The sequence below is a fragment of the Mya arenaria genome, chromosome 3 (genome assembly GCF_026914265.1).
Source record: "Mya arenaria isolate MELC-2E11 chromosome 3, ASM2691426v1".
Taxonomy (NCBI): Eukaryota; Metazoa; Mollusca; class Bivalvia; order Myida; family Myidae; genus Mya; species Mya arenaria.
Window position 1 is genome coordinate 8,561,395 of NC_069124.1, and position 16,341 is coordinate 8,577,735.

General features: G+C 36.5%; 1 protein-coding gene across 3 annotated transcripts in view; it reads left to right on the forward strand.

The window, feature by feature from the left end:
- Nucleotides 1-16,341, forward strand: part of LOC128228119 (inverted formin-2-like) — a 68,977-nt gene that overhangs the window by 15,329 nt on the left and 37,307 nt on the right. Inside the window, exons 1-3 of one of the 3 annotated variants that reach the window (XM_052939238.1) lie at nucleotides 3,383-3,647; nucleotides 3,925-4,111; nucleotides 7,286-8,478. In XM_052939238.1, coding sequence (XP_052795198.1) covers nucleotides 7,287-8,478 — 1,192 coding nt within the window. In that variant the 5' untranslated portion in view covers nucleotides 3,383-3,647; nucleotides 3,925-4,111; nucleotide 7,286. Of the gene's footprint in view, nucleotides 1-3,382; nucleotides 4,112-7,285; nucleotides 8,479-16,341 lie in introns of those variants that run through there. The other 2 variants (XM_052939235.1, XM_052939239.1) reach the window with 2 other exon arrangements.

Here is a 16,341-nt window from a genome sequence, read left to right on the forward strand (position 1 = left end):
CACATTGAGTGTCAGTGTACTGGTTATGCCACATTGAGTATCAGTGGTCTGGTTATACCACACTGAGTGTCAATACCACATTGAGTGTCAGGGGTCTGGTTATACCACATTGATTGTCAGTGTACTGGTTATGCCACATTGAGTATCAGTGGTCTGGTCATACCACATTGAGTGTCAGTGGTCTGGTCATAGCACATTGAGTATCAGTGGTCTGGTCATACCACATTGAGCGTCAGTGGACTGGTTATACCACATTGAGTATCAGTGGTCTGGTCATACCGCACTGAGTGTCAGTGGTCTGGTCATACCGCACTGAGTGTCAGTGGTCTGGTCATACCGCACTGAGTGTCAGTGGTCTGGTCATACCGCACTGAGTGTCAGTAGTCTGGTCATACTACATTGAGTGTCAGTGGTCTGGTCATACCGCACTGAGTGTCAGTGGTCTGGTCATACCACATTGAGTGTCAGTGGTCTGGTCATACCGCACTGAGTGTCAGTGGTCTGGTCATACCGCACTGAGTGTCAGTGGTCTGGTAATAGCACATTGATTGTCAGTGGTCTGGTCATACCGCACTGAGTGTCAGTGGTCTGGTCATACCGCACTGAGTGTCAGTGGTCTGGTCATTCCACATTGAGTGTCAGTGGTCTGGTCATACCACATTGAGTGTCAGTGGTCTGGTCATACCGCACTGAGTGTCAGTGTTCTGGTCATACCGCACTGAGTGTCAGTGGTCTGGTCATACCGCATTGAGTGTCAGTGGTCTGGTCATACCGCATTGAGTGTCAGTGGTCTGGTTATACCGCACTGAGTGTCAGTGGTCTGGTCATACCACATTGAGTGTCAGTGGTCTGGTTATACCACATTGATTGTCAGTGGTCTGGTCATACCGCACTGAGTGTCAGTGGTCTGGTCATACCACATTGAGTGTCAGTGGTCTGGTTATAGCACGTTGAGTGTCAGTGGTCTGGTTATACCACATTGAGTATCAGTGGTCTGGTCATACCACATATAGTGGTAGGGACTGGCTATACCAAATTGAGTGTCAGTGGTCTGGTCTTACCACATTGAGTATCAGTGGTCTGGTCATACCGCACTGAGTGTCAGTGGTCTGGTCATAGCACATTGAGTGTCAGTGGTCTGGTCATAGCACATTGACTGTCAGTGGTCTGGTTATAGCACATTGAGTGTCAGTGGTCTGGTCATACCACATTGAGTGTCAGTGGTCTGGTCATAGCACATTGAGTGTCAGTGGTCTGGTCATAGCACATTGAGTGTCAGTGGTCTGGTCATAGCACATTGAGTGTCAGTGGTCTGGTCATACCACATTGAGTGTCAGTGGTCTGGTTATACCATATTGAGTGTCAGTGGTCTGGTCATAGCACATTGAGTGTCAGTGGTCTGGTCATACCACATTGAGTGTCAGTGGTCTGGTCATAGCACATTGAGTGTCAGTGGTCTGGTCATATTGCTGCTAATATTTCTTCAATCACTACAACAAGTATGTTTCCTTCTCAAATACTGACTTCGAACAAATTAACCCTAACTTCTAACCACTTTTTATAACGTAATATTGCTAATACTATAAGTTTCTATACTTAAAAGTACAAGTTGCCCTTTTCAAAGACAACCTCAAAATTGCCCGATTAAATTCTATGCGTGCCATTTTAACACCCACCTATAACTCCTTGAGAGATAATCATTAAAAAAATGTGTTATCATTTACGCCCACAAACAAATTCACAGATTTTAAATATTTTGCTATTTGCATAAATGTTGGCCACGTAATCAGATATTTCATTATTTTTTAAAAAAATAATCTTTTTTAACGGCTTTAAAGCTGCACTCTCACAGATTAACCGATTTGTCATTATTCTTTTATGTCTTGGAATGAGCCAATTTTTACATAAATGTCTGGAAGCCAGTGATATAAGACTGCTGACAAAATATCAGATAGCACGTTTTCATATTTACGTTCAAACATTGATGTTTTGTGCCAAAAATCCCATTTGTCTTATAGCGGTTGTAACGATTTTAGCTATAAAACATTAAAATTCAAACGTAAATATGAAAATTGCGATCTGATCTTCAAACAAACTGACCGACTGCAGCATCTTTCTTAAAAAAAAGTGTTCGCTTTAATTAAATGCATGTACGGTCGCTGGTGCTTGCATGGCGTACAAGCAAACATGGAAGGAGTTTATTTTATAATTTTATATGTACGAGATGATTTTTACAAGGGTCCTAATCATTGTTAAATGACACTTAACAAACACTGTAAACAACCATAAAGATAATTGCAATTTCCATTGACATGATTAACATGTTGATGTAGTTTCACATTTAAAATAAGTATCGAACGTGCATGCAAAGAAAGCACACGTGCACAGGGCTGTGATTACGACCAGTCTCAAGTCAGAGTTCAGAATCAAGTGCGCAAACTGCAAATCTTCATTTCTTAATAACTTTTCTTCGTGTCCTGTTGAGTTGAAATCTAATGAATTGTATTAATTTATTCATTTCAATTTGTTTCATTTATACCTACCTTTATTTTTGTAAAACGAATGGAAAAAGAGAATATTTTTTTTATTATGATAAAAGTTCCTATCTGAGTCTGATTCTAGACTCGGACTTGAGCCTGTTTGAAGGCATTGCCTCTGTCCTTTTTATCCTAATAGAAGATTTCCACTCTTTCATGTGGCTCAATTTTCTCTAAAAAAAATACACAATCATACAAGCTGGAAATAAACTGTGATCTCCAGCCAATCCCATTTAGATTTTTTTTTACAATTGACATTGAAATAATACTCTTATTCATCTTGTCCTTTCTAACCCTCAGAATGAAACATACACACACGCACACTCCTACACACGCACACACGCACGCACGTACACAACACGTACACGCACGCACGCCACGCACGCACGCACGCACGCACGCACGCACACATGAACAATTGCTCCAAAAACAGCTGCTGTAGTATGATGTAGTTTGTTGTTGTTGTTTCAAAGTAAAAACGTCGGGGTATTGTTCCCTTCTTGTCGGCGTCTTTAATTTTTAACCTAGGACATAACTTTAATAACGTTTACATACAAGCTAGCATGCTATACGCACTAACCCAAAAACTCTAGCTTAAGTATATGTAGGGATATGTTCTTTAGCCGACTGAGAAAATGGACAGACGGCGGGATCCAGTTGCTCTGCCCTGGTATCTTTAACGAAATATTTGTAGTTATGAAAACAACATCAGCTCTGTAGGTTTTTAGGTGGGTTTTGTGGTTAACTCATTATTATACAAGATAAACGGCGACATTCGTTATCACCTGAATGCATTCACGATCATGCATAATGCCCTTGTTGTAAATTAAACCTATAAGCGCAGACTGAACATGCAATATTTCTGTTTCGATGGTCGAACGTTTTACAACAATTTTATATTTTTACATCGTTTTGAGAAGTGTGATTTTACCGAAAGAATATTGCTTTTTCTTTGACCATACTTATGCGCATGTATATATGTTAAGGATATTTCTGTGAGGGAAATGCGCATGAGTTATTTATCAGCACGGAATACGAATAATCCATACTGGAAACACTATATCAATGGTGCATGTATAAATAATACATCGTAGACTCATTTTACATGTAGTGCGTTCATTTGCACACGTTCGTTTCATCCATCAAGCTCTATCAATTAATGTGTTCTATCGATTTCAAAATATTGGATTCTGATTAATAGTATAAGCTACAATATATTCAACCTACACAAATATTACGTGGAGACGTTTATACATTGTTTAGGTTTTGTTTTAATCAGCGAAGCATGAACTAGCCTCAATCATACGCTATATATGTGAACCATGGTCATATTTTCTTAACAGTGTTTATGTTGAACAGAATACGTTTTTTTATCAATTTACTTTAGATTTCTATCTTAAGACAAAATATTTCACTTTTGCATCAGCACTCCGGCAGTAAACAGTGATTGGAATAGTTGTGAAACTAGGCAGAACAATTTTGAAAATATTCACTTTCACAAATTAAGTACCATAAACTATTTGGATAAAGTTACCAAAATGGAGTGTTGTGTTTTTCTCAAATCTTTACGCCAGGTAAGCTTTACGTTTAAAATAGCTGCAGGTAAACTTAATTGATTACGTGAATGCACATACATCATTTATTAAAATTGTGTTGCTTCATTTAAATCGGCCTATTCGATACACGCACTAAAAACATTCAGATGTTTCATTTCATCAGCTTTTCAATCTTTTCGGTCTTGAATCATATTATTTTCCATTTAGATCTAATATAAAAAATCAATTTTCTTATGATAAGAATGTTTCTGTAAAGATAACACTACACAGCATATGCTTTTTGATATCTATCTTAAATAATTGATGTTAAAACGTTCATCTGGTAGACCACATGTTTTGCAAGGCACGTTGTACAAAAGTGAGAGCAATGTGAAAGAACTGTTCACACGCGAGATAAATGTGAAAGAACTGTTCACATGTTAGATAGAGGGTGTGTGAAATAATTGTTCACAAGTAGGGAAATGTGAAATAATTGTTCATATTTGTGAAATTTCTGGCCACATGCTTAACAGTATAACAGTATTTGTTAAATTCAAGACGATCATTCTTGTCACAAACTTTTGAAAATGTGAAACATGAAATAAATTCGTGATCAAATATGTATACAGGCTTAATGTATATACTAGTAAATGAAAATCGATTGCAAAATATATATGTGATGTATTAATATTCAAAAGTATTCGTATTCCTAGTGATTTTACTGTAATTGTCAGTCATTGTCAGCAGCTGTTACAAGTTTGTATGCTATACATACCATAAGTTAGTTAAAATTCTTATTGAAGAATGAACCACATATTGAGAAGTTCTATAATGATAGTTCAAACCATGGTTTTTTTAGAACTTCAGTCAGTTTCTGCATGTGTAATTTTGCATGTTAGTTTGAACTCACAATATAAATTGACAACTTTATGGGAACGGTTTTGTATGTGATACGTAATAAAGTCCAAAGTACATCAAAACAACAGTTATAAATAAAGAATATGTAACGCTTGACTGTAACACGCGTAATAAATGCCCTCAAAGGCAGCACGACACAATACATGGCACTTGGACCACTTCATGAAATCATAAGTGGAATGGTTTTCCCAAGTACATGAGTTGTCTGAAAGTTAAGGTTTTTAATTCGTCAGTGATATAAGGAAGTGTCAAGTCCATCACATGCTTATTACGCAACATCATCTGACCAGTGTTGCTTTCATATTTAATATAAACTCAATTCTAATTCATTTTTAAGGATCATAACATGCATTTTCTTGTGTTAGTAGCTCTGATATTTAAGTTTCTTTTTCATCGTAAGAGTTAACAATGGTGTGGCTACATTTAGGCCTTGTAGGCCTGGGCCTACAACTTTTTTTTGGAAAATGATAATTTGAATAACCCAAAAATACAACAAAAACTTACAGCTACTCAAACACTTTAAACAATACAAAAGCTTTTTTTTATTTTAACGAAAACAAGTTTGGTGTTTATTTAAACTACGTGCAGGGTGTATTGCTTGTTTTTATTGTAATCATTGCTAGTATAATTGAGTTCGTGAAATGTACATATAAAAGTCCCCAAACTCACATAGAATCATTGGGCCTACAAGTTATTAGGCCCTAGCTACGCCCCTGTGACGTTGGGTTACTAATGCCTGATTGTGATATTGACAATTTATGTTACCCTGAAATCGTGAAATAAACAATTCATATCTATGAGTACTCAAATGATCGTCAGATAGTTTGGCGCGAAAACCTAACCCGCACATACATGTAGAAATGTATAATATCAAACATGTCATAGCCATAACTGTACTTGACCGTCAGTCGTCCTGTTGTCTGACGATCTACTGTCAACATTTACAAGCCACGATGTTCGAAAACAACCCTCGACCCTGTCAGCTTATTTTTCATTAATGCGAGTTATAAATCTGACCTCGTTTATGATGTGTGCTTTATACTGTTTGACCAGCTCTTTCTTTAAACAAATGAATTATAATCGAGTAAACATCGTAATGAGGAAAACTGGTATCTATATAAGGAAAGAAAAATAAACGTTAACGCAATGAAAACTATCGCTTTGTTATCCTTAAAAACGATCTCAAAGTAAAATATAATCCTATATACTGATGCACATTTTGTAACAAATCTTGTATTGTAATGTAATGCCTTATATTTTTACCTGATATAAATCAGACAAGGTTGCACCCTTTAGCGCGCAGTTTTTATGGAAGCCTTTATACGTCAGTACCATTGTGAGAGTAATCCTTCACTGGCGGCACCCTCAAGTGACACTGACAGTGAAAATGTGCTAAGTAAAAAACCTGATGTCATTTCCATGGGGTATAATATTACAAAATTGCATCCAAACATGTTTATGTTTGACACAAAATGTTGGTATGTGAATTTTAGTGACTAAAAACTTTTTTTATAATTTTGCACAAAATGCAAGATTTGATTTCCCCCCAAATAGTTATACTGATTTCAATAATTATGTTCTGCATGCTAAATGAAAGGCAAACATTTCTTTACACTAAAATACAATGCGAATAATAGCTTGAAGAAAAATAAAGCCAGATGTTTTATACATGCCTTAGTTTTGATAGTTTTGTAATTAAAAGTGTTTATATGCGTTTATGTTGGAGTTTTTGGTTATCTCATTTTGACTTTTTTCCTGAGTTTTTAATATCAAAACATTTGTTTGGGTCCATTTTAGAGATAGAGTTTAATATAGATGGACCAGACTTTAAAATAGTATACTTTACCGAACTTCCTCAATACTAGCACTCTTGGTAGTATACACTTTTCTTGTCGCTGTTCCATGTTTCTGACGTGCCATAAAAGGTTATGCCACCCTTGTCACCACAAGCTAATAGAACCACGATATTTTACGACGAAATCCAGGATTTAAACATGTCCATAACATATATATACCGGTTTTGTAGGGATTTATTTACATTGAAAATAGAAGCGGAAAAACGGGACTCTGAAAAAAGTCCGGTGTCCCGAGGATTCCGGTTTTGTGGAGATCCGGTTTAGTCAGTTTCCACTGTACAAGCTATTATAGATATAAGAAACAAAAATGAATGAATCCGTTTCGGAAAAAAATGCGATAACTATGAGAACGGAAAAGGAATATTTAGGACTTTTTTTACGAACAAGGATCACTCTAATTCATACATGTATAGTATATTTTTTAACCAATCTATTTCAGGATGGCGTCGCTTTTGCGGAAAATCACAACAAAAGACAAGAAGAGAGGACAGAATAAGAAGAGATCATCTTGGTTAAACTGTTCCTGCGTCGCTTCGCCCGACACTGATGATATAAAAGAGGAATCTAGGCCGTTAGATAAGAAAAAAATCAAGGAAGATCAGCTAGAGGATAACGCAAAAGACATGGGTGCAGCCGAATCTAAAAGGACCTTTAGTGATGAGGTCCTTAATATGCCTGTGAAGTTTGGGGAAGAGCCGCAGAGAAAAAGTAGTAAAAAAGTGAAAAATGGTAAAGAAGGAAGTGTAAAAGTTTCAAATGACATTGAAAAAAGTCATGTTGACAACGTAAACGCAGAAGTGCATGATAATAGAGACTATGGTGATAAAGATGTTGATGAAACAGAAGAAATAAAAAGTCCAAAGAAAGACGAAAGCGGTGTGAATAATGATAAAAAAGATGATTCCAAGACAGATAGTGATTCTTCTTCATACGAATCATGCAGTGACAAAGAAAACGAAGACATTAAGAAAGGAAAGGCATGGAAGAAGTCACGTGAAAAGGCTGAGTCCAAGGTGAAAGCAAATGATGAAACTGAAAAAGATCGAAAGAATACTGACAGTACTGATGGTATTGAGGTCACCGTCGTTGACAGATCAGACGGATTTGAACAAACCGGTGTTTGCAATTCCGATATTGACAGCGATAGAGGTGAGGATGATCATGACAATGATACACCTTCCGATGAAAATGGTGACACATCTGCCGCTCAAAATAACGACACACCTGACGACGATTCAAACATTGAGAAAGCAAAATCGACAAAAAGTAGAAATCCACTGCAGAAGATGCAGAGTAGAATCATGGACGCAATATCTTTCCAGCATTTCGATTCTATCACACCTGAAGTGGTAATAGACATCATGAAGACAAACCCTACCCTGAAGTTCCTAGCGTCGTTGAACTCGCGTCTAAAAAAGAATGACAAAGACTGGAATAGAGAGTTCCTGGATAGGGAAGGCGGAGACACGCTTCTAGATCTCGTGGAAACTTTAGGGGTCCGCCGCGTGGTGGTGCTAGCGGATGCCATGTTATTGCTTGAGTGCGTCAGCTGTGTAAAGACGCTTATGAACTCTAAGATGGGCCTCGCATACCTGGTGGAACATGGTGACTCTCTGACTAGGCTTGTACGAGGTAAGAGAAACGCTACATTTTGGAACCCGCAATTTCCTATTAGCTCGAAAATTAAAAACCTTTTAAGATATTCGTGCGAAACAGATCCATGTATAGCATGGCCAATCACTCTGGCGAAATAATTGTTGAGTGTTTTGCTTCGTAGCCGATTTAAAACAACGCCCTTCTTAGCTCTTATTCTTTATTGAGTCATTATCATAGCCTTGGTGTCGTCGTGTGAGATAAGCCCCTTGAATGCTTGGCCTTTACTCGAAAACTGACATTAGCTTGAAATTATGTAACATTGCTAATGACGATATAGGGATTTGATAATTGTTGAACTATGTTCCTTGATCGTCTGGGGAAATCAGAGGAGTGTTGGCATCCGAATTCGGTGTTCTTGTTTTGTCTATAGTTGCAGCAAGTGTTGTTAGTGTAAAACTGGCTCATAAACTACGACTTGTGGTCCGTTGGCATTTTTTCACTTCGAAATTGTCCGTGTTTAAATATGGTCACCTAGTTTAGATTCAATTGTTCTATATATATAAATATATATACTCTTAATCACTAGAACTAATGCGTCAGAATTTTCCTTTTTTCTACTCTTTATGGCACGAAATATACCTGAGAGTAAAACAATTATACAACCAAAGGCCGAGTATTGAGCCCGAGTTTAAACTTGTAGTATTTTTTCAACCATTGTGTCTCAGATTTCAATGAATAGGCGTATTTTTTCAACGAGGGGAAACAACTACAATATTTGCGTGTAACAAGTTAAGTCATTTGTTGCGTCCCTTACTGTTGGAGAAAAATATACAATAGTTATTAACTGTATTTACCAACACTTCCACCGCCACCACCGTCCTCAATCGTCGTCCTACCTTTTTCCTCCTCCTCCTCCTCCTCGTCGTCGTCGTCATCATCATCATCATCATCATCATCATCATCATCATCATCATCATCATCATCTATCTATCATATATCGTTCCACTAAAACCAACAACAGAAGTAGAAGCATTATTATTAACAATAGCACTATGAAGACTACCAGAAAACAATGTGATCATTCTGCCTGTTACAACAAAGCTGTGTTGTAGTATGTGTTGTATGCTGGCATGTAAATATATTAAGCACCCATAAGTGAAAAGTGCCATCAACATGTACTCAATGATAATCACAAAAGAGAGGTTGCAAATAACTACTTGCACGGATACGTTTACTTGTGTACTACTTTTTGTGCAATACGTCATCCAAGTCTGTGTACAAAGTACAAGTGAAAAAAGGCAGGTACACAGGTGGTTGCAGGAATTGTGCCAGTATCATAGCGTCTACAAATACACGGTTGAGAGGAAATTCGCTTACAACTTCAACTATTACTTGTACGTGTCGATGTGGTGTTTCGGAGCTGATGTAATATGCGGTCGTCAAACATTGTGGAATTGTGCCAGTATCCTATTGCAAAAATAATTATCATGTCCTGAACACTGTTTATAACCACCACCAGTATCAGTAGCAATAATAACACCATCAGCACTAGCATATAAGTGGGTACATCATCATGTTTCTACAACGAGAAAAGCAACCTCCCGGTGACTGTCGTCACCTTATGTTATTTACATGAAGCTAAGATAATAACAGCCTACTTTGTCATTCTTGCAGTCTCTAATGATGTTTACATGAAGAAAATAAATAATTGCAAGGCCACGACGTAACAATGCCATAATGTCTTCCTGTAATTATAAGGACACTGTTTTGTAATGTGTCTTGTATGGCGGCCGGGAATTTAGCATCCATTAGAGGAAAGTGCCGCCTACTCTTAATCGCTGATAATGACAGTCAACGGTCAAACATTACAGAATTGTCCCTACATCGATTCGCACAAAGAGACATACTTTTTTCTGAGTGGGCATCTGTTGTAGACAGCGATAATATCTAATGATACCAATAGAGAAATAAAATTACAAAGTGGGCGATTTAACACTGCGCTAATAATAGACGTTGTGCTGAGTAGGTTCTTTTAAAACATAACTTGAACTGGAGGCACAGCATCTCTTTGATTGATTTCTTTTCTGAAATACAATGTACTTGACATAACTTCATTTTAAAGAGTACATTTCATATTTTATTTTAGGTCAGCATAAAAAAGCTTAACGGGGACCTTCGAAACTAAAGCTAAAATGAATATCTTGTATCTTTACCCGAAGCTAAGGGTATAAGATACATAGTAAACTGTAATTGTTTGTTGCGTAATTCAACCTCAAACAGTTAATAAGTAAATGTTTATAATTCTGCAATAATAATGCGACATCATCTTTCATATAATGTTATCGCAATTAGCACATACACGAAAACAGACCTTATGCCTTTCTCAGATACACACTTACGCATAAAGATCCTTCAAAGTATCCATTAATAAGAATTTGCCATCACCACAGGCAATTTAGTTACGAGTTTTGTATACTGACCATCAACTATTGAAATACTTTGTAAACGAATAATAAAGCACACAAATCCTTAACCAGGTTGACCAGCACTAATGTGTTGTTTCGGATTAAATCAATTTCAAGCAGCTGAATGAAGTGTTTTTGGAGCAGGTGCGAAACTCCAAGAATTTAACGTCGCAGTGCGTGGATGTTATGCAATTTTCGCTATAAAACCATCCGACTATGTGATAAAACAACAATGAATAACTAAACTGCTTTTGGAACAGAATTTTGGCAAAAGCATGTGTGTTTAGCATCCGAAAATGTGTCTTTTTAAAAAAAAAAATTAGAACACACGCTGGTGTGGTGAAGCACTGTTTCCTCGAGGTCATAGTTTTTGTCCGCACTAAGGGACTGCTGAACGTTTTGAATTTGGGTTAAATATTATTTAACATGATATAATTTGGCAAAAAATGCCCCAAAACAGGTTATATAGGACGAGCCAATTACCAAGAAACAGTTCGGAATATTGTTTGGAGGGACTACAGTGGAAAACGATATGAAGTGTCTATTGGAATAAATGTTATTAATAGTAGTTTAAGTGTAAATAAAAATCGGATAACCTTCCGATTATTTCTTGTTGTTGATATTTTTGCAAAAAAATGCGCTTAATTAGAGTAGTTCTGGCTTTTTTCTACGTCATTTTTTTGCCTAGTTTTAAAAAACGTTTGGCGTGTTTTTAATTCAATTCAATTCAACATTTAAGTGCATTAAACATATCAGACATGTTTATAGCAAATACAAAATACATACATGTGCAAGGCATGGATTTAGACACAAATTGTTTTAACAGAAGAGCAAAACATTTGTTTATGGATACAAACAACAACATACTTATTAGTTTCTTAAGATGTTTGCATAGTGTATAAATTTTGATAGATTAACTAGAGATTTATTTGAATTGTTAGATAACAAATTAATAAACTTTTGCTTTTTTGGCCACGTGTAGTAATATCTTTTAATATATTTGGCTCTTAAGTCTGCGTATTTCGGACATATTAGTAAAAAGTGATATTCATTTTCAATCATTCTTTGGTTGCAGTAGATGCATAATCTTTGAGATCTAGGTGTATTAACGTATCTACCACGTTCAATTTGTAGATCATGTGATGAAACTCTAAATTTTGACATTGCTTTTCTAAGTTTTGAATCTTTTACATCATAAAGGTAATTTTCTATCCGAAATGTATGTTTAAAAAGACAATATGTTTCAAGACGTGCTGAGTTATTTATAGATGAAAACCAGCTATGATGATAATTATCTAGTATACGCTGTTTTATAACACTAAAATCGATAAAAATATTAAACTGGTTCTCCCAGAAATAGCCAAGCCCGTGTTCATAGAGAATCTGTTTAACTCAGAATGCCCAGTTACATCCCTTATAGTTAAGTTCATTACTAGTATCGTTTTTTAGCATATTATATGTTTTATATATTAAGAAGTTCTCGTTTAAAGTAATTAATCTTATCCAGTACTTTATTAGTAGTGTTCTTCTGTGTATTGACATTGGTATTCGACCAAGTTCATCATACAGAGCTTCGCGATTGGTAGAGCGTCTCACACCTAATATTTTCCGACAAATTTCAAGTGCAAAATTTCTACATCCGGTCCCTCATGGTAGCCCCATACTTCTGCCCCATAATTTAGTGTTGGTAAAACAAGCGAGTCGAACAATTCAACCCTATTACTAACTGGAAGGTCCAGATTATTGTAAACGACGAATAAATTATGGAGTGAAAACGATGCATGCTGGGCGACTCTTTGTTGAGTGCGATTCCACTTTCCATTTTTAAAAAAGATGTACACCCAAATATTTGAATGAAGAGACAACATCGATCTTAGAGTTATATAAATAAAAGTCATATAACGTATGGCGACCATTTTCAAAAATCATAACTTTTGTTTTATTAACATTAAGACGCAAACCCCACGTGTTACAGTATCTTTCGATGTCATCTAACATTGATTGTAAGGTTTTAGGATCGTTTACAAAAGCTACCGCGTCATCAGCGAATAATAACATGAATATTTCAGGTCATCAATTTCTAATATGCCATTTAAGTTGCTATTTATACTTTCTAAGATATCGTTTAGAAAGAAGAGACACAAAATGCTACTAGCCGGGTCCCCTTGTTTGACGCCTATGTTAGAATTAATTGGAGGAGACCTTTCATTTCTGTATCTTATGTATGATTTGACAACAGAATACATAGATTGTAGGCTTTTTACAAATGTTGTACTTATATTCGAAGACAAGAGTTTTCTCCACAATAACACCTTATCAATCCGGTCAAACATTTTCTCCCAGTCTAAAAATGCAACATATAATTTATTCTTATTCGCAAGAGATTTTTTGATAAGGGCGTGTAATACAAATATGCCGTCAATTGTCAATTTATTTTTTTGGAAACCGAACTGGTTGTCATTAAGTGTATTATGTTTATCCGACCATTTTATTAGTCGATTTACAAGTAATTTTGAGTATATTTTCGATAATATGTAATTGAGCGTAATACCTCGAAAATTCTTAGCCTCATGAGCCCCGCCTTTAAATATTGGGATTATAATACCTTCTGCCCAATTTCCTGGGAATACACCATCATTGAATAATTTATTATAGAAACTTACTAAAAATAGCGAAATTATGTCAAAAGAGTTTTTAAATATTTCGGCAATAAGTAAATCACTTCCGGGACTTTTTGAATTACTCTGTGCAAAGACAGAGTGCTTTACTTTTGATTCTGTAAACTCAATATCTAAATCATCATCGTAAATAGTTGTATTTGTAGGCGTCGTATAATTAGTATTATTGGTTCAATGTACCCCATATAAAGTATCAAAATGATCAAACATATTATCTAGTGTGACTCCAGTTGGGTCACTATCCTTTTGTTTATATTGCTTTTTAATATTTTTCCAAAATGACTTTGAATCTTTGTTTGCAAGTTTACTGATACGGTTGCCCTCAGTGCGCATAAATTGCCTTCTTAATTATTCTAGAGAATCCAGTCCTTGATGTTGTGTATACGACCGTTAACTATAGCATTAAAATGGTAACAAACACGTACAGAACAGTTTGAAAGAGTGATAATTAAATTGCAATGGACGCTATCACTTTGCACATGAGATGGAACTTGTAAAGAGCGGATATGAACATGGTTGCTATTGGCTTGCGTCGTAAATGCGACATAGCAGTCTGCTGGAAGGACGGCTTGTTTTCTAAGGCAAAACATTGATTTCTATGGCAGTGACATTCATGCAACGATGTTATCAGTGTTTTGTTTAACTGCGATTATTTTTCTTTAAAAAATACAAATTTGCTTTTCTTGCGTTGTTATGAAAAATAGTATAACAGCTGATATTTTTACTATTTTCTATTTCCACAGCAAATTAGTGAGAATTTATTTGTAGTTTTCCATCCGCGAAATCTAATTTTAGTTTTTTTGTTGTTGAAGTATTATTGATAAAATAACGATAAGCTAGTAATCTTAAGAAGATAGCCGGACAAATGCGCAGGGCAAACCATGCAGAAATAATTATTCTTGAAATAATTACAAAATGGAAGTATTTCCTAATCTTTCGAACGGAAATGTTCTACCTTGGACATTAAATTTACCCATTGAGAGACAATTTCCGGGATGTTTTCATTTAGGAGCGTAAAGAGGTGAGGACAGACGATGTTTCTTCGTGTTTCATGATCTAGAAATACATCTCGAAATTGTGAATCTTGTAGACATAACATGGCTTCAACTAAAAGGAATTTACGTGCTCTTAGTAACTTAACAATAATTCTACCGAAAGAAAACAACGGATTTGTTCCAAGTATTTCACCCATAGCTCAAGAGGTCTCGCCGCTCCCATCCAGTGTGCATGATCTGGGAAAGGTCGGAGTAGAACATGAAGATACTAAAGAGACGGTATTTCTTAACAAGGTTACAGATTCAGAGAAAGGTGACGGAAGTAAAGTGACTAGTAATTCTGACGGAGTAAGAGGTGAATTCAATGACGTTGAACTTCAAAAGACTGATTTTGAGAAAGTTAAGGAAATACTGCGAACTATTGAATCTCAACAGAGTGCAGATGTAGACAAGGCACTTGACACGGTTGGTGATGATGAAGCAAATTACACTGATAATCCGGATACTACTGGTAATCTAGACAAAGAGAAAGATCCAATCGAAGAAGTGACACCAAAACGTACCACCAGTGGTGAAAGTGTTCACCCAAAGAAACAACTTCGGGGGCAGCGGTCCGAGGGGCGGTTGGCAGCCCTCGTGAGTGACATAGCGTTCTCACAATCCCTTGTACAACTCCTTCGAGACCCAACGGTATTTAACTTTACCAGACTCCGACAGAAACTGAAATCTGACGACCGTCGGTGGATGAGCGGTTTTCTAAAATTAGGAGGCCTTGAGATGCTGTTTGAGGGTTTGAGATCATTTGGAAGTTACTCTGGAAGCTTTTCCAACCTCATACAAAGGCTTGAATGCGTTATGTGTATCAAGACAGTCATGAATTCCCAAATAGGGATGCAGACAATCACTTCGTCTGGGAAGTTTGGGGAAAAGTTTGCGAATGGTGAGTTAAGTATATATATGAACTATTATTTATGGTACATGTATTATCAACAGTATTAGCATCGTCACCAATGACATTACGACGAATGTCACCCCCACCTTCATCTCCACAATCACCGAAATGCTTGTCTTCATCAACGTGGTCGTGGTCGTCGTCGTCGTCCTCCTCCTCCTCCTCCTCCTCATCCTCATCCTACTCCTCCTCCTCCTCCTCCTCCTCCTCCTCCTCCTCCTCCTCCTCCTCATCATCATCATCATCATCATCATCATCACCATCATCATCATCATCATCATCATCATCAATTAACACATGCATCGACCCCAACACATTTTAATCAGTTAGCAATTATCGGATTGTTTTATCAGTTTTATCATCAGAATTATACTCAATTTTGTCAGTTGCATACGGATATAAAAGGTAACCCCAGATTCGAGATGACCAGGCCTAGATCTGTACAACGCAATAACGTCCACAATCATGTCTTCCAAATCATTATGCAACTTTACAATTTGTACCAGTTTTGTCGGTCATTATTAAAACAAGAGGACCATAAAACCCCTATATTGTGCGGCCCTATTAAATAAACATTATGACCAAGTGGTGTGTGTATTGAACTCACTGCCAGCGCAGTTGACAAGAAATAGACAAATGGGTAGCCCTACTCCTTGCTTTTTTATAAATGTGTTTCTCAAAAATATACAGAGTACCGGTACGCTAACATAAACAAATATTACACCTAAGTCTGGAGGTCAATTATGTATCCATAATTTGTCTGATAACCAAATGCATATCAATCACTTTGTCTGTTTACCACGTATAAA